Source organism: Cetorhinus maximus, chromosome 19 (assembly GCF_964194155.1).
Source record: "Cetorhinus maximus chromosome 19, sCetMax3.hap1.1, whole genome shotgun sequence".
NCBI classification, from domain to species: domain Eukaryota; kingdom Metazoa; phylum Chordata; class Chondrichthyes; order Lamniformes; family Cetorhinidae; genus Cetorhinus; species Cetorhinus maximus.
The window spans coordinates 38,747,618-38,773,177 of NC_135897.1; the positions used below are offsets into that span (position 1 = coordinate 38,747,618).

General features: G+C 38.4%; 2 protein-coding genes across 4 annotated transcripts in view; one reads left to right on the top strand and one right to left on the bottom strand.

The window, feature by feature from the left end:
* The window catches only part of gfm1 (G elongation factor, mitochondrial 1), a 72,018-nt gene extending 62,058 nt beyond the window's left edge, over nt 1–9,960 (top strand). The window contains exons 14-18 of the mRNA XM_078563749.1: nt 4,474–4,636; nt 6,344–6,488; nt 7,438–7,598; nt 8,555–8,608; nt 8,900–9,960. Coding sequence (XP_078419875.1) covers nt 4,474–4,636; nt 6,344–6,488; nt 7,438–7,598; nt 8,555–8,608; nt 8,900–9,031 — 655 coding nt within the window. The 3' untranslated portion in view covers nt 9,032–9,960. The remainder of the gene's footprint in view (nt 1–4,473; nt 4,637–6,343; nt 6,489–7,437; nt 7,599–8,554; nt 8,609–8,899) is intronic.
* Nucleotides 1–25,560, bottom strand: part of lxn (latexin) — a 38,184-nt gene that overhangs the window by 8,673 nt on the left and 3,951 nt on the right. Inside the window, exon 2 of one of the 3 annotated variants that reach the window (XM_078563753.1) lies at nt 1,044–1,153. The exons of 1 other annotated variant lie outside the window; for it this stretch is intronic. In XM_078563753.1, coding sequence (XP_078419879.1) covers nt 1,044–1,153 — 110 coding nt within the window. Of the gene's footprint in view, nt 1–1,043; nt 2,311–25,560 lie in introns of those variants that run through there. One more of the 3 variants, XM_078563752.1, reaches the window with a different exon arrangement.

The window sequence follows — 25,560 nt, forward strand, 5'->3', positions numbered from 1 at the left end:
ATTTAAGAAGAAAATAGCTTTCTAGACACTAAAGGCGTTAAGGAGTATGGGGAGAACGCAAAAGTATGGCATTGAGACAGAGGATCAGCCTCGATCATATTGAATGTCAGAGCAGGCTTGGAGGGGTGAATCACCTATTCCTGCTCCTATTTTCTATGTTTCTATCAAGCGAAAACTGACTAATTGATATATAGAAGACTTGTTCAAAAACTGTTCGTACAATTTGTGCAATGTTCAAGCTGAAACAATGGATAAATACTATAATATTTGGTTTCATTATTTAGATTTCTAAGGTGGAAGTTTAAACAGTGTTTCAAGGTTGAAAACATGTGAGAAAATTCTTAGTTGCTAAGTGCCATGGATTAGAATACAAAATGGTTTTTGTACTGTTAAATAGCCCAGCCCACTCTGACCTTCGCAGGATAGAGGAGTTTTGAGTTTTCCTTAGTTACCAATATCAGCAAATTTCTTCATAGATTTTATTTATTATTGTTTTGAAATTGAATACATTGAAGTGGTTGAAATTTGAAAGCAATATTCTGCTCCAAATCCAGCACCTATCCTTCATAAGCTTACTGAAGCAATGGAGTTTAATATTAAACTGAAAATTGTGTCAGCTAAAGTCACTGATATAAACTAGTGAGCACATCGTAAGCTTCTTTTGCTAAAAAATGATTATTGGAAATTAGATATGGTCTGCTCCTGAGTTCCCATGTTATTCAAATTAATGTATCTAGCTTGCATACAGGTTTCAATTCAGCAACTTTTCTAATAAACAAAGGCATTTGCCATCTCCCTGTTCATGTGCTTTGCATTTTAATTCTGTCCTTCTGGTTTTAACTGGAACATGTTGTATGAAACTTATAAATAATACTTGTGTTTCAATTTGATAGCCGCAGCACATTTAAATTAGTTTCTATATTTTATAGCATCTATTAGAGAAAACATAAGGACACTAAAAAGATCTCTTTCAACTAGATGTTCAGAAAGCAAGTGGCTTAAATTTGTTACTTGTACTGTTTCTTTTTAAAAAAAAATCTTACCTCAGTATAGGCTTTCTTCAGCTCATGTAGTTCATAAACTCTATTTGGGGATCCATAACGATAGTTTAAATAATGAACGGCCACACTTGCAGCTTGTTGAGCAATGCGGGCTTTTGTAGGAATTTCAACAGCAGTAACTGAAAGGTCTAAACGATCTGTTATTTTTGGCATTCCATACGATAATGGTAAGAAACAAACGATGAAGCATAGCAGTAAGTACATCTTTGAGCAAACCCAATTGTAAGCTAAACTGAGCCTTTACTGTGTGGAAGATATAGCTTCAGCAGTTGCGTCACAGCACCCTCACAATCTTAATGATTATATATTCAAGTAATAAATGCTCATGTTTCATGGACTTTGTCACTGTCCAATGACTACTTCCAACAAGTTTACACTTCTGCCTTTAAGCTGGATTTAACTTTACTGCACTTGATTAATATATTCTGGAATGTAATGCTGACTTCATTCTGCTAATCTTGTTTTCAACAAAAAAGATTTCCTCTAACTTTTGAACTTGAGCCAAAGTTCATGTTCAGAGTCTCAATGTTTTAAAGTGCTTTTCCCCATTTAATTTATCAGTAGTGAGAGGAAGGAATATTGTTCTGTGATCATGTTAATTTCCACAACTTTTTGCTTTTTTAATTACACAGTTATGTGTAATGATAGTTGCAATTTAATTTTCCCTCATTGACCTTTTGTAATACATGTTCAATGTAGTGAGTAAAGTGGACCATTTTAGAATGGTCAAAAATTTTGGGAGTTTAGCTAGTATTTCAAAAAACTGATGCAGTTTACAGGTGTTCCTGTCTAGTATTCCTATTTTGTGTTAGTTTAGAAATCTAAAACTAATTTCAAATACAAATCATTTGATTTGTGAATTTGTTATTTCAAAAAGAGTATAGAATTAGTCAGAAATTGGGAAAAATAGATCATTTACAATCTGGTGTGTTCAGTAGACATTTTTGTACCATGAGTCCAGTGCTCAATGAATGCATCTGAAACCTGACATTTATTGGAAGGTTTAGCTTTGTGTGGGTCAGTTTAACTGCTGACTGTACCCTTGTGTGGATATTAGCAGGGAATCGTGCTCCAAATCAGTGAGTAATAGGCATCCGCACTGAAGAATTAAGTTTTATTTCATCACTGAATATTGATCAAGAAGTTTTCAGTTGACTGTTGTGCAATTTGTTCTAACATGATTCTTTAAATTGCTAACCAGATGAATTAAAATAAATAGAGATGAACTATTAAGATTATCAGAAACTATATTGTTGGACTGGAGCTCTGAGGTTTGAAATAGAAAACATGAGCCCTGTTAGCACATGATGTTGCCACTGGTCATGCAATAGAGCACAATGCTTTTGATTTAGAGTTTTGAATTTGATTAGTCACATTGGGGCTTTTCTTCAGATATTTGCTTATCTGAACTAGCTACATTGCTGAGAAGGAAATAGGAAAAACCTATCTGGGACTTATTCTGGCAATTGATTAGTTTACTTTATAGTGAGAATTTCCAGCTTTTATCCTAACTTTGATTCTAAATCAACCATGATATAAGGAAGAGCCATGTTTTCAGTTGTTTTCCTCTTTTGCAACTTGCCATTCCTTTCTCCCATTCTTTATCTGGTTTGCATGGAGTGTTGGACATGGTTCTCTCAGAGAGAATCAATTTATTTTAATAAAGCAGCAGGTTAGCAAGAAAGTGAAAATGTGAGCAGTTCCCCAAGTTGGAAAATTCTGTTCCAGTTTAAATCATCCATGCTAAACTTTTTGTTGGTTATGAGTTACAGAAGTTAATGTTAGAAGACAGTTCCTGATATTCTCACTACATCTTCCCCAAGTGTCAACAAGTTCTTGCCTTTCATTTTACTGTTTGTAACTGATGGTGGAAAACATTCCAGAAGTTACAGTGATTACTCAAACCTTTGTGAGCCCTGTCAAACTATCAGCCATGATGTTATTGAATGGTGGTTCAAGCTCGAGGGGCAGAATGGTCTTTCTTCGTCGTCATCTTGAGTTCTCTGTCCGCTGGCAGGTCTGACCCACAGTGCCGTAATCTCCTCCACGGATGATAGGGCAAGGAGGCAGGTCCTGATATAACCCCAGCTGGAATGGGGATCAAATCCAGTGCTATTGACATCAATCTGATCCACACAGGCCATACAGCCAATTGACCCCCTTAAAGATTCCAAGCTGATGTGCCAACATACATTTTACATGCATGTTGTAGCCTGGAGCAATGGATGTTGATGTTCGAGGCTTCAGTTTCTTTCCATCACATGGCTGACCACGAATCTCTCCCGTTCTTACCGCCTGCCATTGGCACCTGTTGGAAGGATTTACAAGTTGATGCTCAGCCTGTTTGGCCAAGTTATGAATGCACCTTCCTTGGCCATCAAGTCCTGGAGTGGAACTTGAACCTGGGGCTGCTGGCTCAGAGGCAGGGATGCCATCCACTGCGCCACAAGACCTCCTCCGAATGGTCTATGCCTCCTATTTCTTATGATGCCAGTATTTTGTGCATGCCAAACGAGCCAATATGTGTCAGCTCTGTAGAAAAGTTAGGTTTACAGGAAGGATATACTATAAAGATCATACTATTGCTAAATGATTAATTATTATAAAAAGAAATAAATGTTTTTTTAAAAATAGTGTTGTTACAGTGGGGCCCATTCCTTTGGATGCCTCCCTGCCTGGAGGTAACTCTACAGTCCCAAACACCATCTCTACTTTTAAATGCATTTTTATATAGCTTTTTCACGCTCCCAGGATCTGGCTGCAGGATAAAACTAATCTAAGATATCCTTCATCTTTAGGCTCAAATATTACCACTGTATAATCAATAAAAAAACAAGTCCAGTATCTGCACCTATCTCATAATAGATAGCCTAAACTAACAAAGCAGTCTGCTTGATTGACACCAATCCACCACCTTCAACATTCGCTCCCCCCACCACTGGCGCACAGTAGCAGCAGTGTGTATCACATACAAGATGGACTGCAGCAACTCACCAAGGCTCCTTAGTCGGCATGTTCCAAACCCATGATCTCTAACACCTAGAAGGACAAGGGCAGCAGATATCTGGGAACACCACCACCTGCAAGTTCCCCTCCAAGCCACACACCATGCTGACTTGGAACTATACTGCATTTCTTCACGGTCGCTGGGTCAAAATCCTGGAACAAGCTAACAGCACTATGGGTGTACCTACACCACATGGACTGCAGCGGTTCAAAAGGTGGCTCACCACCACGTGTTCTCAAGGGCAATTAGGGATGGGCAATAAATGTTGGCCTTGCCTGTGACTCCCACATCCCGTGAAGAAATAAATAATTTTTTACTTTTTTTTAATGAAAAGAGAAATGTTTTACTTTTACAGATTATGTACAGAATTATTTTTCAAGTTATGTTTTTCATTTATTTTTCTAGCTTTGAATTTACTCACAAGAAGCAGTCTGGTGGTTCAGGCCAGTACGGCAAAGTTATTGGTGTATTAGAACCTCTGGACCCTGAAAACTACACCAAGTTAGAATTTGCTGACAGAACTATTGGAACAAATGTACCAAAGCAGTTTATACCAGCCATTGAGAAGGTAACGGATCTGATTATCTCCTTACTTCACCACCTCCTGCATCTTAGACTGACTTCTGTTTGCCTCTAGTAATATTGCCAAATATCCTAAACTATTGTACCTCGAAACCTTGGCTTCTAGTGGGGAGAAATTAATAATTTTATAATTTCTTTCAAGAGAAATTGAATCAGAATAATTGCTGCCCAGTACTGCCACGAAACTAAACTTGTGAAGTTTGCCAATAAAATATAGGGGAAGCCTGTCAACTGCATTGTACTTAACAGGAAAATTGGGACTATATCTAAATTTGGGACAGAACACATGAATTTTATGGCAATAAAAATATTAGCTGGGTTTAACCAAAACAATAAACCACATTCAGTTTTTTTAGCCTGTATATAGTTGTAATTTAGAGATAAGCTAGGGGAAATGGTCGTGCAGTCAATTTGCCAACCTCTCCTTTCCCGATTGAGTATTCAAATCCACCCAAACTGATGGAATGAGAATGGTCTCATTCTCTATAAGGATATAGCGTGAAATGAATGCGGGCATTGCTAAGCTGATTCCCAATGAAAACACAAAGCAAAGCTTTTCATTTATTACTTAATTGGCATTTTGTTCAGACCACAAGATGACTGATGGGGGAAATAGAAGAAATTCACACTGGTGAAAATGGACCTGGTACTCCTCAGAGGGTTGTCCAATTGATGGCATATTATGGAGGGAACATGGCTCTTCAGCTAATCCGACCTAAGTGAGCCGTATCTTGGTCTCAAGAACAGAAAGTGAAAAAGTATCTTATTCCTCAGTAATCCTTCCTTGTGGGCATTCGTTCTTTCACATCGACATAGGGAAATAAAATGTATAAAGTCCTTTATATTTAGTCTTTAATCCAAAATCCATTTCATTTTAAAAAACAATTTCAAAAGAACAGCTTGTAGTTCAGCAATTTGGCTGTCTGTAAACCAGTGCTCCACTTGGCATCATCAACCCATCCTTAACTGAGAATGAGGCACAAACTGAACCAATTTACTGGTTCTCTATTCATCCCAGCTGATAAGAAAGTAAGAAATAATTGTATTAAAGAAATCAATCCATGACTTGGAGCTTATTTAAGGCAGGGATATATTTTGGGCATGAGATGACATCACAATGATCTCAACCCTTGATGTGCTGCAACCTTTACCATCGCAAGTCACAGCTCTTGAGATTGCAAGCTGTAAATGTTTTGTATTTTAAAATTATTAAATAGTATGGCATATGTACTGAGTGAGACGGTGTTCTAGAAATTTTTGGATTTTTTTCATTGACTGGCAATTATATAGTTAGAAGGAAGATGGTTATAGTTCTGTCATAATCATTGCATATGACTGTTTCACTCTGGGTCTGTATTAGTTATGGCACTTCTGCTGAATTGTTTTGGTACAGTTTACTTAATTTGCCCACTTTTAACTTTTACCATTTTTAGTATGTGACGCCAAAGCCAATTGCAATGCCTGCATCATTTTTCTGACTGACATCTGTTATTTCAGTACAGGAAATGGACTAACCTGGGACCACCTTGATCTGTGTACCTCTTTTTTAATAAATTGAAAGGGAAATCTAAAATATATAATAAAATATTCAGGTCTGTACCATGCTTCAAATCAATGTTGTTTAAAGCGATAGCTGTACAACCAAAAACATGTTGTAAATGTCATAATAATGTGCTATGCATTATTTTGGCAGGGATTTCTTGAAGCTTGTGAAAAAGGTCCGCTTACAGCTCACAAGATCTCCGGAGTACGATTTGTATTGGAAGATGGTGCTCATCACATAGTAGATTCCAATGAAATCTCTTTCATCAGAGCTGGAGAGGGTGCCGTCAGACAGGGTTTGTAAAGCTCAGAGAAACAGCTAATAGAAACACAAAATACTAACAATAAATGGTCTCAATACTCTTCCCAACTCCTTAGAAAATAAAGTGTTAGTGTAGCTTTTCATTGCAAAAACAGGTGGTGTTATTGCAAGTGATTTCCTTTCAACAAACGCTGATTTAGTTTTGTAGATTTTCATACTGAACCTGTATGTCTTTATGTCCATAGATGGATAATTCACATCCTGGTAACTTCAAAACTATACATTGGACGTTATATCAAGCAAATGCCAAAAATTACTACTTTAAATTCTTTTTACAATGGGAACTGTGTGTGCATTTATAGATGGAAGATTATTTGCAAGAAAATGCAATTATATTACAGAACTAATTTTGTAATTTCTTATTTTATGTCATGTTTCGCATATTACTTTCACTCCAATTTCATGTTTGTAATGTGTATGTATAAGCCATGTGGAATCATGAAAGTAGTATTTTACCTGTGCTTCAGATTTTAATATTCACACCAGAGGTATTTTATTGTGTCATAAGGATGCTGCCTGAGCTTTTATGGAAATCAGCATGATCAGAAATCTTGACTGCACATGAATTCTTCAGCATTTACTTTCACAAACTGTTTGTGAAAAAACCAGCATATTCCCAGTGCTTTTACAGGCTGATCAGCTAGCATCTAAACATAAAAGAAATAGATATTTTGCAGGTGAATCTTTCCAGCTAAGTGTTACAAACATATCTAATGTAAAACTTCATATACATATAGATTAGAGATTAAATTGAATATGTGAACAGGCAGGAATGGAGCAGCTGGCCCATCAAATTTACCTGAAACTCATGATGTCGAGAGTACCTTGACTAGACCCTTCCCAATTCCCTGCAGGTGTGTAATCCCGGCACTTACCTTATGCGTGAAATAATTGTTTGCTTTTTATTTGTTTCTGTTGCTTAGCTATGGAGAAGACTAGTGTGGTTATTCTGGAGCCCATTATGTCAGTGGAGGTTGTTGCACCAAATGAGTTTCAGGGAGCTGTTATTGCTGGAGTTAATCGTCGACATGGTGTTATCACTGGCCAGGATGGAGCAGAGGGATACTTTACACTTTATGCTGATGTATGTACATTGCATTGCCTAGTTTTATTTCATGGAAAATTGCTGATATCACTATTGAATAACCATAGTCACATTTTGCCTTATGTAGATATTTTGTTTTGTTCAGCTATTCACTGTACATTCGTGATTGTGTGACTACAAAACTATTTCAAATAAATGATGGTTAAATAAAAAATACTACTTTGGAGAATGTTGTGAAAGATAGAAGGAATTTAGAATAGTGTGGGAAGAAACATTGCTTTTTGCAGTGGCAGTATTGGCATTCCCTGATCATGTGATATTAATGGCCCTTCAAAGTACTGGCATCCTCCTGCTTTCCAAAACAAAAAATAATTTTTAAAGTGCTGCCCTGTAGATTTTTGGATATTTTTAATCACACTCGAAGGATGGGTTTTTTTCATTCCATGTTTGTCTTTTTCTATCCATGGGAAATTTACTTGTTTGAGTAATAATTGAACATGGTAGAATAGAATAATTTTCACATTTAGGTATATTCAATTTTACTGACAATTGATGGAAAGGTCCTAATGATATTACATAAAGAGCTACAAACACGTGAAGCCAATCTTTGTTTTGGTTTCAGTAATAAATAATTCTGGTGGGAATTTCATGTTGGCGTACAGTATTTAGCATTTCATTTTTGTTGGTAGAATGCGACTTAGATCTACCAGTAGATCTAACATCCGAGTGCTAAGTCCTATAATAATCTTCACAGGATACCTATATGATTATGCTGTCAAAAATATCAGTTAAACAGCCACATATGGGAATTACTAACTTTCTCTTCAGAATTGTTCATTTCAACAGTTTTTGTGGTTTACTTTGGTTGTCTTGTCAAGTTATACAATAGCTCATCCTTAGCTGAATGAGAGGTAATAGAACTTGACATGAAGAGCCAGCTACTGTCAATATTGTCATCATACAAGACTTAAAAAATGTTTTTACTTGTTTTACAGGTACCACTAAATGACATGTTTGGATATGCCACAGAACTGCGATCTTGCACCGAGGTATATCATCAAGCATTTAAAAATGCCTCGTTGACATAGCTTTCAATTTCATCGCTTGCTCCCCTGAGGCTACTCATTCTCTTAATTTCTTAAAATAAATGTTTGTTGTAACATTTGTTATTGGTGATAAATAAAGCTTCAGACTTCATTTATAATTGATATAATGAAAAATTATGACGTGATCATGATTGAACTGATTATAATTACTACATGTAAATAGGTGAATATTTTCAAAGGTTTTTTTTAAAAAAAGGCAAGCTTTGTTATAACCTCTTTAACTATGTTTTCCAGGGCAAAGGTGAATACACAATGGACTACAGCAGATACCAGCCATCCCTGCCCAGTGTACAGGAAGATCTGGTCAATAAATACCTAGAAGCAACTGGCCAACTACCAGTTAAAAAGGGAAAAGCCAAGAACTAAATGCCATTGTCAGTTGATTTTTCAAGAATGTTGGCATCACTTTGGACATCCTGATAACTGTTTCAAGAACGTAAATACGCTATTGTTGGAAGTGTTTTGTTGGTGACACCTACGCATAGAAATTCCTTAAGATTATTCCTTTGATAAGACTTACAGCAATCGCTACATCTCATGAACTGACATTTATCAAACTGTTGTCTAGTTTTTGAAGGATTTATCAGGTTACACACTGACATTTATTTCTTCATATTGTAGCTCCAAAAGCAACTGTTTTATTATTGCAGGTGGAAGTTAGCTGATACCTTTTTGAAAAGGGTGTGTTATATGTGATTTCAAAAATTGCTGAATGACTGAAAGAATTGCATTTTGATATTTTTTCTAATGATGAGCAATTCCAACCCTGTCCCCATTGTACATTTTTCCTGCTCCAGGCATCATTTTTTTGAAATACAAAATCCAGAAGCGAAGCATAAAATATCCTCCAGTTATCATCTGTATTTTAATTGAGTACAGAAATTATCAGTTAAATTTCTCTTGGATCCAGCACTGATTTTAGAAATCTGATCAATTTTTAATTTATATTTCTGTTAATTTAGGGGAGTGCTACATTCATCAAAAAAAGTTTGGGAAACAACTATTTTTAAGAAGGGAGAAGAGCCACGTTTCAGTACATTGACCTCGTGCCAGTTAGGCATGCATGTGCTATTTATTTATTTAGATTATTTACTATATTCTGTTTTAATCTACAAAAAAAAAGTTTCCTTAAAACTATTTGATAAAGACTCTGCCCTTTTAAAAATGCTGTCATATAAAAGTGGAATATTTTTTATCTGGAGTTGAAAAATCAAGTTTCCCAAAATTTGTGACCCTTGTGCTTTTGTCTTTTGTAAACTGGGAAGATCTTTATAAAGTGTGGATCTTTGTTTTTATCTTTTGAGTTCACTGGCAACATAGATTCAATCATGAAACTAAAAGGAAGAATGACGTAGATGGTGAACTTTGTTAAATGAAAAGGTTCTTTTGTTTGTGATTATTCCCTTAGATTACCAAAAGGTCTTTTGTTTCTTGCAAGCTGTTCAAGTTTTCTTCGGTGTGCTACATGCACACGAGCTGTGAAGTGCACACGTGCCTGTTTTCCAATCTCCTGCCACTGCTATTCTGTGCCTGCTGCTTGGAAATACATGAAAGTGGGTCTTTGAAACCTAGCTCTCCAATTTTTCCAGCACTCCCTATGACAATGATTCCCAAAGTATTTTCCAATATATTCCCATCTTAACACTTTTAGTTTAACATGACTCTAGATGCCAACAATAACAAAACCGATAAAGCAGCATAGTAACATTCAGCATGTAATTTTTAAAGCTCTCACATTATAGATCAACAATGCATCATATAAATATGAAAATCTGTGTTGGAAAAGTGCTTTGTTGAAATATTATTTTATGTACACCAGTCCATTACTTCATCTGAGCTGCTCCACCTCATGGACCTTGGCCAGGAAGCAGATGCAGTGCAGGTTGAGGGCCATGAGATGGCTGATATTAGAACCCAGGTCATTCTGCAGTGCTGGGTTGATGGAGTTGGGCTCAGCAGTGGAAGCATTGCTGCCAGGTTCATCGTCGGGACCGGGCTTCAAGACTCAGTGAAGCGGCCACAGGTAGGAGCCCATGGCCTGAAGAGAGAAACCGAGAGACAAGTAGGGCTAAGGCAGGGCCAGACACCGCCTGAAGGAGGGGGGGAGCTCAGCCTCGGTCTCACGTCTGCACTGTTCAATTGTTTCGAAGCAAAGTAGCATTGTGATTGGCTTCAGGGTTTTATCTTTTTGAAAGTATATGCTCACTTTGAATTCTTGTGAATTCCTTGCTCTCACCACATGATGGGAATCATTGCCCTTTTGAGAAGCATCTGACCTGTAACAGGAGTTTCAACATAAAAGAAAACACTAGTTTGGCATATTGGTGCATCAGGGTGCACTGCGCTATGCCTTGATGGCCTCAGCAGTTTAATAAATTGTCCATTCTGTCATATCTGCAGAAATATTTTCCTCTCCGTTTGTACAGTTAAATTCCACTAGTGAGACAGAAATAGACCACAACTGAGATTTTTTTGGTAAAATAGTAAGAAAACCAAAATTCTTATTTTTTCTATTGAGGTTTTGCTTCTGTTCTAAAATATTTGAAGTTCAGCATTTTAAGTATTGCTTTATTTGAACACAGCTATGCTTTTAATGGATTCTGGTCTCTGTTACACATCTTTTATCCTATGTTTCTTTTTATTTCACTTTTTGTTACCTGATTTTGTCATTGAATTTCATAGTTTTGACACCATAAGACATAGGAGCAGAAGTAGGCCATTCGGCCCATTTGCTCTGCTCTGCCATTCAATGAGATCATGGCCGATCAGATAATCCTCAATTTCACTTTCCTGCCTTTCCCCCCATAACCCTTGATTTCCTTACTTGCTTGTTGCACCTTGTTTTGCACACATTGGCTGCCATATTTGCCTGCATATCAATGCCTACTCTCCAAAATGCAATCCATTGGCTGTAAAGTATTTGAGATATCCTGAAGGCTTTATAAGGAATTATATAAAAGCAGGTTTGTTCCTTCTGTAATAAAAACAGAAAATGCTGGTAAAACTCAGCAGAGCTGGCAGCATCTGTGGAGAGAGGAACAGAGTTAACATTTTGAGTCCATATGACTTCAGAGCTGAAGAGTTTTTCCAGCATTTTCTGTTTTTATTTCAGATTTCCAACATCCGCAGTATTTTGCTTTTATTATATTGTTCCTTCTGTCCTTCAGCCAGGTATTCAATCCATTGAAAGTACTCGAGGTAGATGAAATACTTCAAACTGGTGCAAACTTCAACAACAAAATTATACAATTTAATCATGAAATTAATGAAAACTTTCTGTTCTGTACCACAGCATCCCAAATATTTTGCAGGATTATCCAGGACTATATTTTGTTGTAAATTATGTCAATTTTTACTATTTTACGTTTTTGGAACCTACCACAGAACTCAATTTTAAATCACATTTGTAAATTTTCTGAGTTCCCGCTCAGTTATAGAATTCTGTTTATTTGCATGTTACCTAACAGGATATCAATGTGGTAGCTAAAGGATCACTTGGAGATAAGGGGGCTTGAAAAGTCACATTACTGTATGTTTAGCTAATCAATTTTTTTCATTAATTTGGAAGTCACAGGTAGTACAACAGACCTGAAACATTAACTCTGTTTCCCTCTTCACAGATGCTGCCTGACCTGTTGGTATCACTTGTCCAAATGAAAAATGTTCACCTCCCACTTCTGCATTTATTCTCATTTCAGCTGCCAGCAGAGTTTTTCTCAGGGCTCTAGAACTACCTGTCAACACACTTTGCACCAAATGGTTGCTTTCCTGGGAGATATCCTTTGCTCTTCATTGAAAAGTATCATGGATCATTTGCATCCATGTGAGACAGGGTCTCCATTTAACACCTCATCCAAAAGACAACATCTCCAATAGTGCAGTACTGCACTGAGGTGTCAGTATGGATGACATATTCAAGTCTCTGGATTGAGGCTTGAACCCACGATCTTCTGACTCAGAGGAAAGAGTGCTACAGCTGATTCAAGGTTGACAATGTAAAAGTGAATACAATGTAGATTAGGATTGATTTGCTCTCCAATTTCTCCTTGCGGCTTAGACCATAAGACGTAGGAGCAGAAGTAGGCCATTCAGCCCATCGAGTCTGCTCCGCCATTCACTGAGATCATGGCTGATCTGATAATCCTCAACTCTACTTTCCTGCCTTTTCCCCATAACCCTTGATTCCCTTACTGATTAAAAACCTGTCTATCTCAGCCTTGAATATATTAAACGACCCAGCCTCTACAGCCCTCTGCGGTAAAGAATTCCACAGATTGACTACCCTCTGAGAGAAGAAATTCCTCCTAATCTCTGTCTTAAATGGGCGACCCCTTACTCTGAGATTATGCCCTCTGGTCCTAGACTCTCCCACAAGGGGAAACAACCTCTCAGCATCTACTCTGTCAAGCCCCCTAAGAATCTTATATGTTTCAATAAGGTCGCCTCTCATTCTTCTAAACTCCAATGACTACAGGCCCAACTTACTCAACCTCTCCTCATAAGAAAATCCCTCCATCCCTGGGATCAACCTAGTGAAACTTCTCTGGACTGCCTCCAATGCCAGTGTACTTTTCCTTGGATAAGGTGACCAAAACTGTTCACAGTATTCTAGGTGTGGTCTATTAGTGCCTTGCATTGTTTTAGCAAGACTTCCCTATTTTTATACTCCATTCCCTTTGAAATAAAGGCCAACATTCCATTTGCCTTCCCTATTACCTGCTGAACTTGTATGCTAGCTTTTTGGGATTCATGCATGAGGACCCCCAAATCCCTCTGTGCTGCAGCTTTCTAGAGTCTTTCTCCATTTAAGTAATATTCAGCTCCTCTATTCTTCCTGCCAAAGTGCATAACCTCATATATTCCCACATTATATTCCATCTGCCAAGTTTTTGCCCACTCACTTAACCTGTCTATATCCCTCTGTAGACTCTGTGTCATCTTCACCAATTGCCTTTCTTTGTGTTATCCGCACACTTGGCGATAGTACATTCATTTCCCTCATCCAACTCATTAACATATATTGTAAATAATTGTGGCCCCATCACTGATCCCTGTAGTTACAGGTTGCCATCCTGAAAGAGCCCCCCTTATCCCAACTCTCTGTCTTCTTTCAGTTAGCTAATCCTCTATCCATGTTAATATACTACCCCCAACACCATGGGCTCCTATCTTATTAAGTAGCCTTATGTGTGGTACCTTATCGAACGTCTTTTGGAAATCCACATATATTATATCTAATGGTTCCCCTTTATCTATTCTGCTTGTTACCTCCTTAAAGAATTCTAATAAATTTATCAGGTATGATTTTGACCATGAAGCCATACTGACTCTGCTTGATTATATTATGCATTTCTAAATGTTCTGCTATTACATCCTTTATAATAGACTCTAACATTTTCCCAATGATGGATGTTAAGCTAACTGGCCTATAGTTATCTGGCTTTTGTCTCCCCTTTCTGAATAAGGGTGTTACATTACCTCCTGGATCAGACTCTGCACTGCTTACAGTTGCTTTCCCTATTCACATAGATCACAGATTCCCCATAGGAAGTGCTGCACTCTTTTGGCTCTTTCATTTACATTAAGTTCCTGTGCAAAATCCCAAAGTGCTGGCATGGTTTTGTTTGTCGTTCGCAAAATCTAGCCTAATATATTTTAACAGAAATAAATCTTTTTTAATTATTTCACATATTTAGTGCCTGTTTCTTTTTCTCTTCTAATTGATTCAGTGGGATGGAGTGGGGGGAGAGAGGAGAAAGTCAAATTCCTTGCTGTAATTCCCAAGAAACCAGTGTTCAGTCCAGTCAATTCTTTGCTCTTGTGGTCATTTTAGTTTAAGCGTCATGGAAATTGTATCCAAATAAACCACTCTTTGTTTTAATGAGGATTTTAATGTACTCATCATGCCATGATCCACAGTTCTGAAATTGTCAAATGTGTAATTTAAAATGTCTTACTTGGAAGACAGCATTATTAGTAACATGAGTTTGACTCATGAGTTAGGAAAGCTAATAGAATGCTATTATTTATTGCAAGGGGAATTGAATACAAAAGTAGTGAAGTAGTTATACAGGGCATTGGTGAGACTACATATGGAGTACTGTGCAAATTATTGGTCTCCTTATTTAAGGAAGGATGTAAATGTGTTGGAAGCAGTTCAGAGAAGGTTTACTGAACTAATACCTGGATTGGGCCGCTTGTCTTAAGAGGACAGGTTGGACAGTCTAGGCTTGTATCCACTGGAGTAAAAGGTGAATTGATTGAAACATATAAGATTCTGAGTAGTCTTGACAAGGTGGATGTGGAGAGGATGTTTCCTCTTGTGGGAGAATCTAGTACTAGGGGCCACTGTTTAAAAATAAGGGGGTGCCCATTTAGGACAGATGATGGTTTTTTTTTTCTCTGTGGGTTGTGTGTTTGGAACTCTCTCAAAAGGTGGTGGAAGCAGAGTCTGAATATTTTTAAGGCAGAGGTAGATGGATTCTGGATAAGCAAGAGGGTGAAAGGTTATCGGGGGTCAGCAGGAATGTGGAGTTGAGATTACAATCAGATCAGCCATGATCTTATTGAATGGCGGAGCAGGCTCAAAGGGCCAAATGGCCTGCTCCTAATTTGTATGGATCACAGGAATAAGGTTTAAGTAAGCTTTAGTTGCAGGTCACTTGGCCTGATTGTTTTATTTGTGGCAAGAAATAGTTCACTTATTTTATCTACCTCCACTGCAATTAGATGAGGATCATAGGTTCTAATGTGTTATGTGCACTGACTGCTTTGTTTTAATGTTCACTTACTGCACTTGTGATTTTAGGACACTATTTCAGATCAATTGGTGATGAAGCACAGTACAGCAAAATGGGTAATGAAAAATAGCTGGTAAATGTTCCAGGCATCAAGGTCCACAGCTACTTAACCTTTTAGTTTTTCATTGGCAGTGTCTGTAACGCAGCAAAGTAGTGTGCTTCACATTTCTTGTTTATTTGTTCATAGGATGTGTGCATTGCTAGCAAGGTCAGCATTTATTGCTTATCCCTAATTGCCCTTGAGATGGTGGTGATGAGCTGCCTTAAACTGCTGCAATCTGCATAGTGTAGGTCCTCCCACAGTATTGTAAGGTAGGAAGTTCCAGAATTTTGACCCGGCAACAATGAAAGAATAGTGATATAGTTCCAAATCAGGATGGGGTGATTGGAGGGGAACTTTCAGACAGTGGTATTCCAATGCATCCACAGCCCTTGTTTTAGGTAACGGAGGTCACAGGTTGGAAGGTGCTATCAAAGAAGTCTTGACAAGTTGTTGCAGTGCATCCTGTAGATGGTACACATGGCAGCCATAGTGTGCCAGTAGGAGACAGTACTGTTTATATTGGTGACAACTCTGAAAAATGCATTTGGCAAATTGGTTTGGCAGCAAGGATTGGGATGCCCAGATAGAATGACCGTGCTCCTAATTTGTTACTACTTTAGAATAGTTCCTAGAGTGTGCAAGACATGCCTGAATAGCAAAGAAAATAGGATGATGTACCTTGTAGGTTCTTTATCATTCTTCAAATGATAGCAGTGCTTACACACCACAATCATTACTGGCCGTCCTCTCTGGCCCTATGAAATTATAATTGTTACTCTGCGCTTAGGTAGTTTAGAAGGAAGTAGTTTTGGGACGGTACAGATCAAAATTAACTTGGCCATTAAGTAGACCTTGTGCCTTTACATAGGGTCGGAACCAGGTTAACACCATGGGGAACAAGCCTGGTGGTGTCAGAACAAAAAAAATGATTCACCTGAATCAACTATGATTATACAAGTTCCTATGATGTACAATGGATGTGATCAGTGAAAGAACAAACCAATTTAAGTTCAGTAAACTTAGTTTATTCCTCAGTGAATCCAATAAGACTTCTATGGAACACTGCACACCAATATGGAATTTATAGCACAGAAACAGATCATTTAGTCCATCTGGTTTGCGCTTATCGTCCATATGAGCTGCCTCCTCCCACATTATTTCATCTAACCTTTTGCATATCCTTCTATTCCTTTCTCCCTCATGTACTTATTTAGTTTTCCCCAAAAGACATCTATGCTGCTCATCATAATTAACCGCTCTGAGTAAAGAAGCTTGTCCTGAATTCTTTATTGGATTTATTAGCTTAGTTTTGGACTCAATCATAAGAGGTGACATCTTCTCCATGACTATCCTATCAAAACCCTTCATAACTTTAAAGGTCTCTATTAGGTCACCCCCCCCCACCCAGCCTTTTCTAGAGGAAAGAGCCACAGCCTATTCAGTCTTACCTGATGGTTATAAGTTCTCATTGTTAGTATCATTTATTATAACTTGATGTCATGAAAAGGCTCAGGTTTTCTCAATATTGTTTGGATGTTAGTTATTTTTCTTGATGTTCTTGGTTAGGTTGGAGAACACATCTACCTAAAGGGTAAGAAAGGATTGTTGTCATTTATAAGTTTTAATTTAGCAATTGTGAAGTTATTTTTGTTACAGATTTTAAAAATTCACCTTTAATCATTTCTAATTTCTTTACAGAAATTTCATAGGTTGAGTGCAGGGAAATTCTTTGTACAGTAATTATGTTCTTTTAAAGAGTTTCATCCCTTCCGTGAGGTTTAATAGCCTATTCTGCAGTGGACAACTTTGCATGTTGACAGCTGTTTCAAATGCTAGTTTTATCACACAAGGACAACCTCACTTGCAACAAGCAACATGACAATCACAGAATCATTAAATCTCAAAAGAATCAGCTTCATTTTCCATCAAAGCAACTTGCAATATATTGAATTAAGCCAATTTCAAGTTAGATAAATATAAAGTGACGGATATTGGAGTATTTCCATACAATCAGAAAATTGACTATAAACGCAAAGCAAAATTTTTAAAAATAAGCTCTCTGGTGTAACTGAAACATTCAGAAAAATTGGGCAGAATTTTCCGGTCGGCATGTGGGGGTGGGCCTGACATGCTGACGTGTAAAATGACGCACAATGATGTCAGGCGTGCGTCCCAATGTCATCATGTACCATCGCAATATTTTGTTTGGCGAGCACGCACCGGAGTCAGCTGCGCACCCGCCGAAATGTAAATGGCCTATTAAGGCCTTTAAGAAATTGATTGAGCCACTTGTGAATGCTGCCTGTCCAACCTAAAGGTTGGCGGACAGGCGAAAAGCCCACACAGCCATTGCGTTTTTCAGGAAACCTCATCCATGTCACGAGGGGGACATGTTTAAATAAATTTTTAAATCATTTCTTTAATATCCATTCAATCTCCCTGAGGCAGCTCTGTGGAGATTGCTGCGCCCTTTCGCACACATGCGAAAGAGCGCTGGCCCCGATTCTCCCCCCACCCGCACAGATAGCGCTACCGGTCACGTATTATGCTGGGGGGGCCTTAATTGGCCCGTCCGTATAAAGTGGCGGAGCGGAGCTGGTCACGTGTGGCAATCAGATCTGCTTCCGCCCAGGAAAAATCCTGCCCATTATTTTTGAGAGAGATCTTCCTCAATCATGCGATGAATGTTTTACCTAACAAGTATAGAGCCTATAATAAACTAACTGCAGAGCCAGCTATTTAAATTGCATATTTTATAGAGACTTAGTGAGTATTTTTAAGGTAGCATAATCATTTGACTTCCGGACATCAAAATTACATTAATTTATTCATGAAAGTACATAAACTGTTTGGTTGCAGGATAATTTTACTTTGAGAACACTTCATTTTTAGAAATCCACTTTGTCAATTTTCTGGTTTAAAATATCATTCATGCTGTGTTCAAACTGTAACTATTACAAGTTACCAATGGTAATATCATACAGTTGCATGTTTTTTTGATGCCACCAGGGGGCTCACAGAATCTGAATTGTTACAGCACAGAAGGAGGTTATTTGGTCCGTCGTGTATGCTGGCTCTCTCATATGTGAATGAACAGTTCACGTAGTGCCACTCCCCTGCCTTTTCTCCATATCCTGTACATTCTTCCTTTTTGGATAACAAGCCAATTCCCTCTTGAATGCCTTCGATTTAACCGATCACACTATAAGACAATGCATTCCAGATCTTAACCAGTTGCTGCCTGAAAAAGTTTCTTCTCATGTCTTCATTGTCTCTTTTGCAATTACCTTAAATCTGTGCCCTCTCGTTCTCGATCCTTTCACAAGTGGGAACAGTTTTTCCCTAATTGCCCAGACCCTTCATGATTTTGAATACCTCGATCAAATCTCCTCTCTTGGATGAATGAATTGAAAGTCTTTATTTTCAGAAAGCAGTTTGTTCCTTTCCTTTTGAATTTCCACAGCAGAATGGAAGAGAGTGAGAATTCATGTGGTATACCTTTCCTAAAGTGACAGCAGTTTTTACCTTGGGTAATATTACTGGATTTTTATGGTTAAAAATCTAAAGGGAGCTGTTGTTAAGTAGTTTACTTGTGTGTTCTGACCGAGTGAGTTTTTGGGGAATGTTTTATAAGACTGTTTTTAACTGTAATTTTAATCTTGTGTGTTGAAGTTTTTTTTTCTTCTTGTTAATCTTTTAATTTTAAAATCCCAGAAGTATTACTGGGATTCTTTGTTTCTGGGATCAGTAGTTTTCCCCTCGTTTTCAGAATTTAAAAAAAGTTATGATCAGTAAGACGAGCTTCCCTCTGGGAATAGGCTTGCTCAGTGAATAACATCAGCTGCCATTGTAACAACTGTTCTTCTCTTCCTAAACCCCTCTTATTTGTTGTCTCTCACCCTAACTTTAAGAAATTCCACAAAACCTATCTTTTCAAGCATTTATTTATGACATTCCTTAATTCCGCATTTTGTCGCCCCCCCCCCCCCCCACCAGAAGTAAAGAGCATAGGGGGAACTAAAAGAACAAAAAAAAAATCAGTGTGAATTTTTGCATTTTCAAAATCAGCAACTGAGCCTGACTGACAAATTCTGAGCATTTTGCAGTGTGATCTCCCTTAAGATTGGCCAAACGCGTTTCGAAGGTTAGCCACCTCAAAGTGGAGATTTCTATTCTGTCTGTCCTATCTAGTTTGAAACCTAGATCACTGAGGAGAGAGCGTTCTAACAAATTGCATCACTCATCCTCTATGGTATGGTATGAGCCTATATGCTAGTTTGTCATTCTTAGTTAATGCCATTGTAACTTTTTGTACATTAAGCCTTGTCGATGTTCATGAGCATTTCCATTTGAAATGATGTCAAACTTCTTTCTATTTTTACTTTGTGTATTTTATGATCCTGCTAGCAGAATATAATGATTGTTATGTCTGGCAGATTAGACATCAGGATAAGTGCAGCAAATGTTGGCTTTTTCACAGATCAGCAGGATATATATATCAGTTTAGTGTGCATTCATTGTGTAATTTGCAGTGAATTGGGTCTACGGTCATTACTTTCACATGTTAGATATAGGAACAACATTCTGGGGAGTCTTTATGGACTACGAACACTGTTATAAATTAAAACAAACGTCACAATTTATTTCTAATTTATTATATTGAATTTACAGAATTATGACTCAAAAGGTTAAACACTGCATGATATTTCCCTTTGTACATAGCATTGCCCTTTTAAAGTCAGGCAATGCTGTTTGGAAAAGCAATACCAAAAAAAGTATCGTATTAATTTCCCTTAAGTCAACATTTATCTTGTGTAGTGGCATAGTGATTGTGAAAGGATATATATTTATGAATTTAATTACAATGCTCACTTTCAATAAATTGCAGTAGCAGTTTTTAAGAATACAAATTATACCTTTTCTACTTCGGTGTACAAAATACTCTTCCAATTCAAGGGTATAAATTATTTAACATTGCAGTTGCCTATGTTGTTTTCCCCAAATGTACCATTAGTATTTATTTCTCACTGTTTAAATGTTAGTATGTTTTTAATTTAGTTAATTTTGTTACAGTTAATATTACATTCAGAGTTCAGCATATGTTTAATTTTAATTTTTATGTTCAGTTCTTTTTTGTATTGATGACTGGGGATCTGGACAAATAGCACAATTCTCGAGCACTAAATTGACTCAAATTATCTGTTTGTTTTAAGAATGTCAGTCTATGCCCATAATTTCTCCCCAAGTACACATTTTAACAGGGAAACTGACTTGTTATCAGTTTTTATTATTATAAATTGAGTTGTAAATAAATAGTTTGAGAATATTGGAACTGTACTGGCTCATGGTAATATATTTTTGATTTTCTTAATATGAAGTTTATCTGCAAATTGTGAGTTAAGTTGAAAAATAAAAGAAAAAGGATATGAATTCAACGCTTCAATAATTTACTCCAGTAATTTGTAGATTTAAATAGCAGCAGTGCATGGGCTTACAGAAACAAGAGTAGACCATTCAGCCCTTTGAGCCTATTTTGCCATCCAGTTAGGTCAAGGCCAATCTGTATGTCAACTCTCTATTTCATCTTTGCTCTATATTCTGTGATGCCATTAGCTGACCAAATTCTCCCTGTCTCAGTCTTGTAAACTCCAATTATCCGTCACACTAATTTTGAGATTATGTCCCCTTGGTTACGCACAAGTGGAAAATGGTTTTCTGTATCTACCTTATCAATAGGTTTTACATTTTAAACACCTCAATTAGATCATGCTTCAATCTCAAGGGAATATTATTTTTCAAATTGATAGTCCAATACCCACAATGCACAAGTCAGTCCCATGGAATTCTATTTTAACTATACAAACTGCAGCAATTGGATTTAATTCTCCTGCTTCAAATAAGATATATTGATGAAGATCCAACCCCGCCCCTTGCTTATCAATTTAACACAGTAACAGTTAGAAGACATTTACTTCCCCATTTACTTCAGCTGGTCAATTGGTAGGGAAGACAGGAAGGTCCTAGGGCAGGATTTGGGACCCTGATGTTGGGACCAATAGGGCTCCAAGCCCGCACTTGCCGGCAGTGGGACTGCTTAGCAATCTTTCTGGAGTTATCCTCCTAATTGGCCGTGAGCACCTCAACATGGAGGTATCCTCAGAGAGGTAAATTTAAAGGTGGACAGATGAAGCAGGCAGGCCTCTTCTGATGGCCCTTTGGGGCCGCAGCAAAATGGCGGAGGGGTGGGAAAATCATTGGGCCTTTAATTATTTCACTTGGCTGCTGTCTATGTTTGTCTTTCAGCCCACCACCCGGGGCTGGAAAATCATGCATCAAGATTCATTTTCTAATCTGCACTAAATGAGATTATATCAACTCGTCTAGTGGTAAAGGCATTGCAGTTAGTCTTGGTGGTCTGTAGATTGTTGAGGGAAAAAAATCAGATTGGATTCCTGCTCCTGATCACTGTCCAGAAACACTGTTGCTCTTGTGTGTATGGATTTTAGGTAAGAACAGGATCAGGTATCAGGCTCAACTGTGATATCATTGAATCAAGCAAACTGTTGATGCTTGCTGTCTGGGGTCACCCATAAATAATTGCAGTTATCGTAGTAACCCTGCACAATAATAGCAATCACTGCACAATAATACTAAACCCTGCAAAATGCCACTAATGCTGCTAAATTCTAAACCTTATAAAATTGCTTCTAATCCTGTTGAATAATACCATACCATGCTGAAAATTGAATGGGTATGAAATGTCATGATGGAGAACACTTAGTAAGACAAAGTGAAAGGAGGGCTCAAAGCACAGGGTATAGTTGAATTAGCAAATGTATTCACTTTTCCTGACCTGGTTAGGTAATTAAACCGCTTTCTACATTGCATCCATGACATACGAACTAGGAGCAGGAGTAAGCCACTTGGCTCTTCAGGTCTGCTCCGCCATTCAATAAGATCATGGCTGATCTGACTGTAACCTCCTGCCTGCCCCTGATAACCTTTCACCCCTTTGTGAATCAAGAATCTATCTAGCTCGGCCTTAAAAATATTCAAAGATTCTGCTTCCACTGCCTTTTGAGGAAGAGAGTTCCAAAGACTGTCGATCCTCAGATAAAAAAAATTCTCATCTGTCTTAAATGAGCAACCCCTTATTTTTGAACAGTGACTCCTAGTTCTAGATTCTCCCACAAGAGGAAACATCCTCTCCACATCCACCCTGTCAAGACCCTTCAGGATCTTAAAAGTTTCAATCAAGTCACTTCTTACTCTTCTAAACTCCAGTGGATACAAGCCTAACCTGTCCAACCTTTCCTCATAAGACAACCTGCCCATTCCTGGTGTTAGCTTATATATGGGCACAATGCTTCTGCTTGTTATCTTTTCAGCTACCTCCAACCATTCTGTCTTGGTGAGAGGCAGGTTTTTATTTCTCCCGTTGCTGGGAAAGATATGTCCCTCTCTTTCTGACTGCCGCACCACTGACGGAATTTGATTGGATCAAAGATGACATTTGGTTCACTTTTGAAAACATATTTGTTAAAAGCTTTCTCTGAAAGCTGCTTCGGATTTCTAATGGCACTGACAAGTTCCAGTGTAAAAGGCTGTAGGAAGGTCAGTGGGCAAGTATAAGTGCAATGAACGTTAGGGCTGTTTGCTGCTGACTGCAAAATCCAAGCCAATATCTTCTGGAAAGAGAGAATTGGTAATAAAAGGAGTAACAAAACTTGTAATTATGAAACAAATTAACAAGTATCTAAGTACATTATCTCCAGACAAATTCTAACAAGGCTGAGCTAGTTTACTGGTTTGGACAATTTAATAAAAAGATGACTATGCTTGCAATACAACATAACACAGCTAAGGAATGAGGTATCTTTCCTGGTAATAGTTTATTCAGTACTGACTCATTCAAAGATTATTAATTGCAGAAAACTTTTGCTTTATTTTATGGAACTGTTTTTCTTCCGTACTTTAAGAAAAAAGTTGACACTAACACAATCATTTGATAACAGAAGTATATAGGTCAGGGGATGATTGATTTCTGGTTGCCAGACAACTGAAGCATGAGTTGTCCTAGATACCTAATCTCATACTAGCCATGCTGAGAAGTTCCTAAGTGATCCAGGCAGCACTTTACCACTGAATAATTTTCTTCGTCAAATTCAATTCACACCTTGGATCTGGAGAATGGAGACCTCAAGTACACCTGACAGGCTAAAAACATGTTAAGAACTATTTATAGAACCTGATGTCTTGGCACATAATACTGTAGCAGTTGAAACAGTACCCCAATTTGATTTTTAAAATATACAAATTTAAGGATAGTAATCAAATTACATATTAAACTAATACCCGTTAGCTACATGCACAGTGACAACCTTCTGTCTCATAAGACGGTGAGTTTCAGCCATGGTGGTCAACTCTGTGTTAAGCATCACCTGGTGTGGCTCAGGAGCCCCACTCTGGCATGGCAGTCTCTGCTGCATTTGCTGCAGAGGAAGACAGTGAGCTGAGAAGGTGCATGATTCGCTGGTCTCTGTTTTCTCTGGGCCCTCTTCTCGGCCAGCTGAGCTTTTCGTTTCTGCTTGCCTCTTTCAATGTCCTTCCAAATAGTCAGCCTCCAGAGGTCATGGTTGTCAGTGACTGTTGTCAGTGTCAATGCCTGCCATCTTCTTATCTCGCCTGCAGGTATGGGCGACCAGGAGGTTGTGATTCAGAGGCCAGTTCACCATACAGAAGGTCCTCCTCTGATTTCTCTGTTTGTTCCCGTTTATTCTTTATTTTCCTTCTTTAGTAGAGATGCAGGCTCTTTCTTGTTCTTAGTTAAACCAGAAGTTCTCCAAACATTTTCCTCTTTTGTTGGGGGTAGGATCATTGAGTCACAGTTGTACTTTTAAAGCTTTCATTTCTTGCCCTGGACAGTTGCCACAGGTTTATGAATCTGCTGCGGTCTGTGCAATCACAGCATGGCCCAACAACTGTTCTCTGTTGTATTTCATTGAGCCGTAACTTCCGATGGAGTGGCAATTGAGTTGGATTGCCACTCCGCTCAAAAACTCTTACCTTGAAACCCAGCTGATCCTATCTCGCCAGATCTTCTGACTCAAGCTGGGTGAGATCTGGGCCATGCAATACATCCCTGGGGCCTAGTGTTGAGAGTTGCAGAGTCACAAGTAAGGAAGACATGACCCTATTTTACATCACTAGCTGCTGTAAGCCAGGTAATTTTAAAGGTCCAGCCAGATTTGAAGGTCCTTGACAAGCGCGGGAGAAGGTAAGTATGTAAGGTACATACGAAATAGGAACAGCAGTAAGTGGGTAGGATTGTGAATTGAGGGGGCGGGTGCTTGTTGGGTCAGGTCGGTGGGGACCTGGGGTAGGGGTTGGTGGAGGGTTGGGTCAGGCCTGAGGTCGGGGGGGAGGGTGGAGAGCGGAAGGTCCCTGTGGGGGTGGGCGGGAAATGTCCCCATAGGAGTGGGGATTTCCATGACAATGAGGGGGATATGTCCCTGCGGCAGTGGGGATTCCCATAGACGCAGGGGAGAAATGACCCCGTGGGGTTGGGGAATCCTGTGGGTTGGAGAATACCTGTCGGGGGGGGGGGGGGTGCGAAGAAGAGTCCCATTAGGGGTGGGTGTCCCATAGGTGGTGGTTATGGGACTGTACAATAGTTATCCAGAAGCTAGAATTGGTTTTAATTCTTCTAATTGTTTCTGGGTAACTATTGATGAAACACAGTCAGAATCATCTGAAATTTGCAACTTAAATCACGCTTTTGGATGGTTCCCAATGCAGGGTAATTGCCATGCATACCTTACCTGGGAACTTGCCGGGGGAGGGGAGGGTGGTTCCTCAATGCATCTTTGGGGCACTCCAGCGCATCTTTGGGATACCCCACAAATACGATGTCCTGGAGCAGAAGAGGAAGTTACATGGCCATGTTTTCTGGATTTCTTGATGCTGACCCTTTTTCTCTATGAAGAAGTTGATCATAGCAATCTATAGCTTGCCAAAGTTCTTTGAAGAATCCAGGTTAGTCACAATCAGTT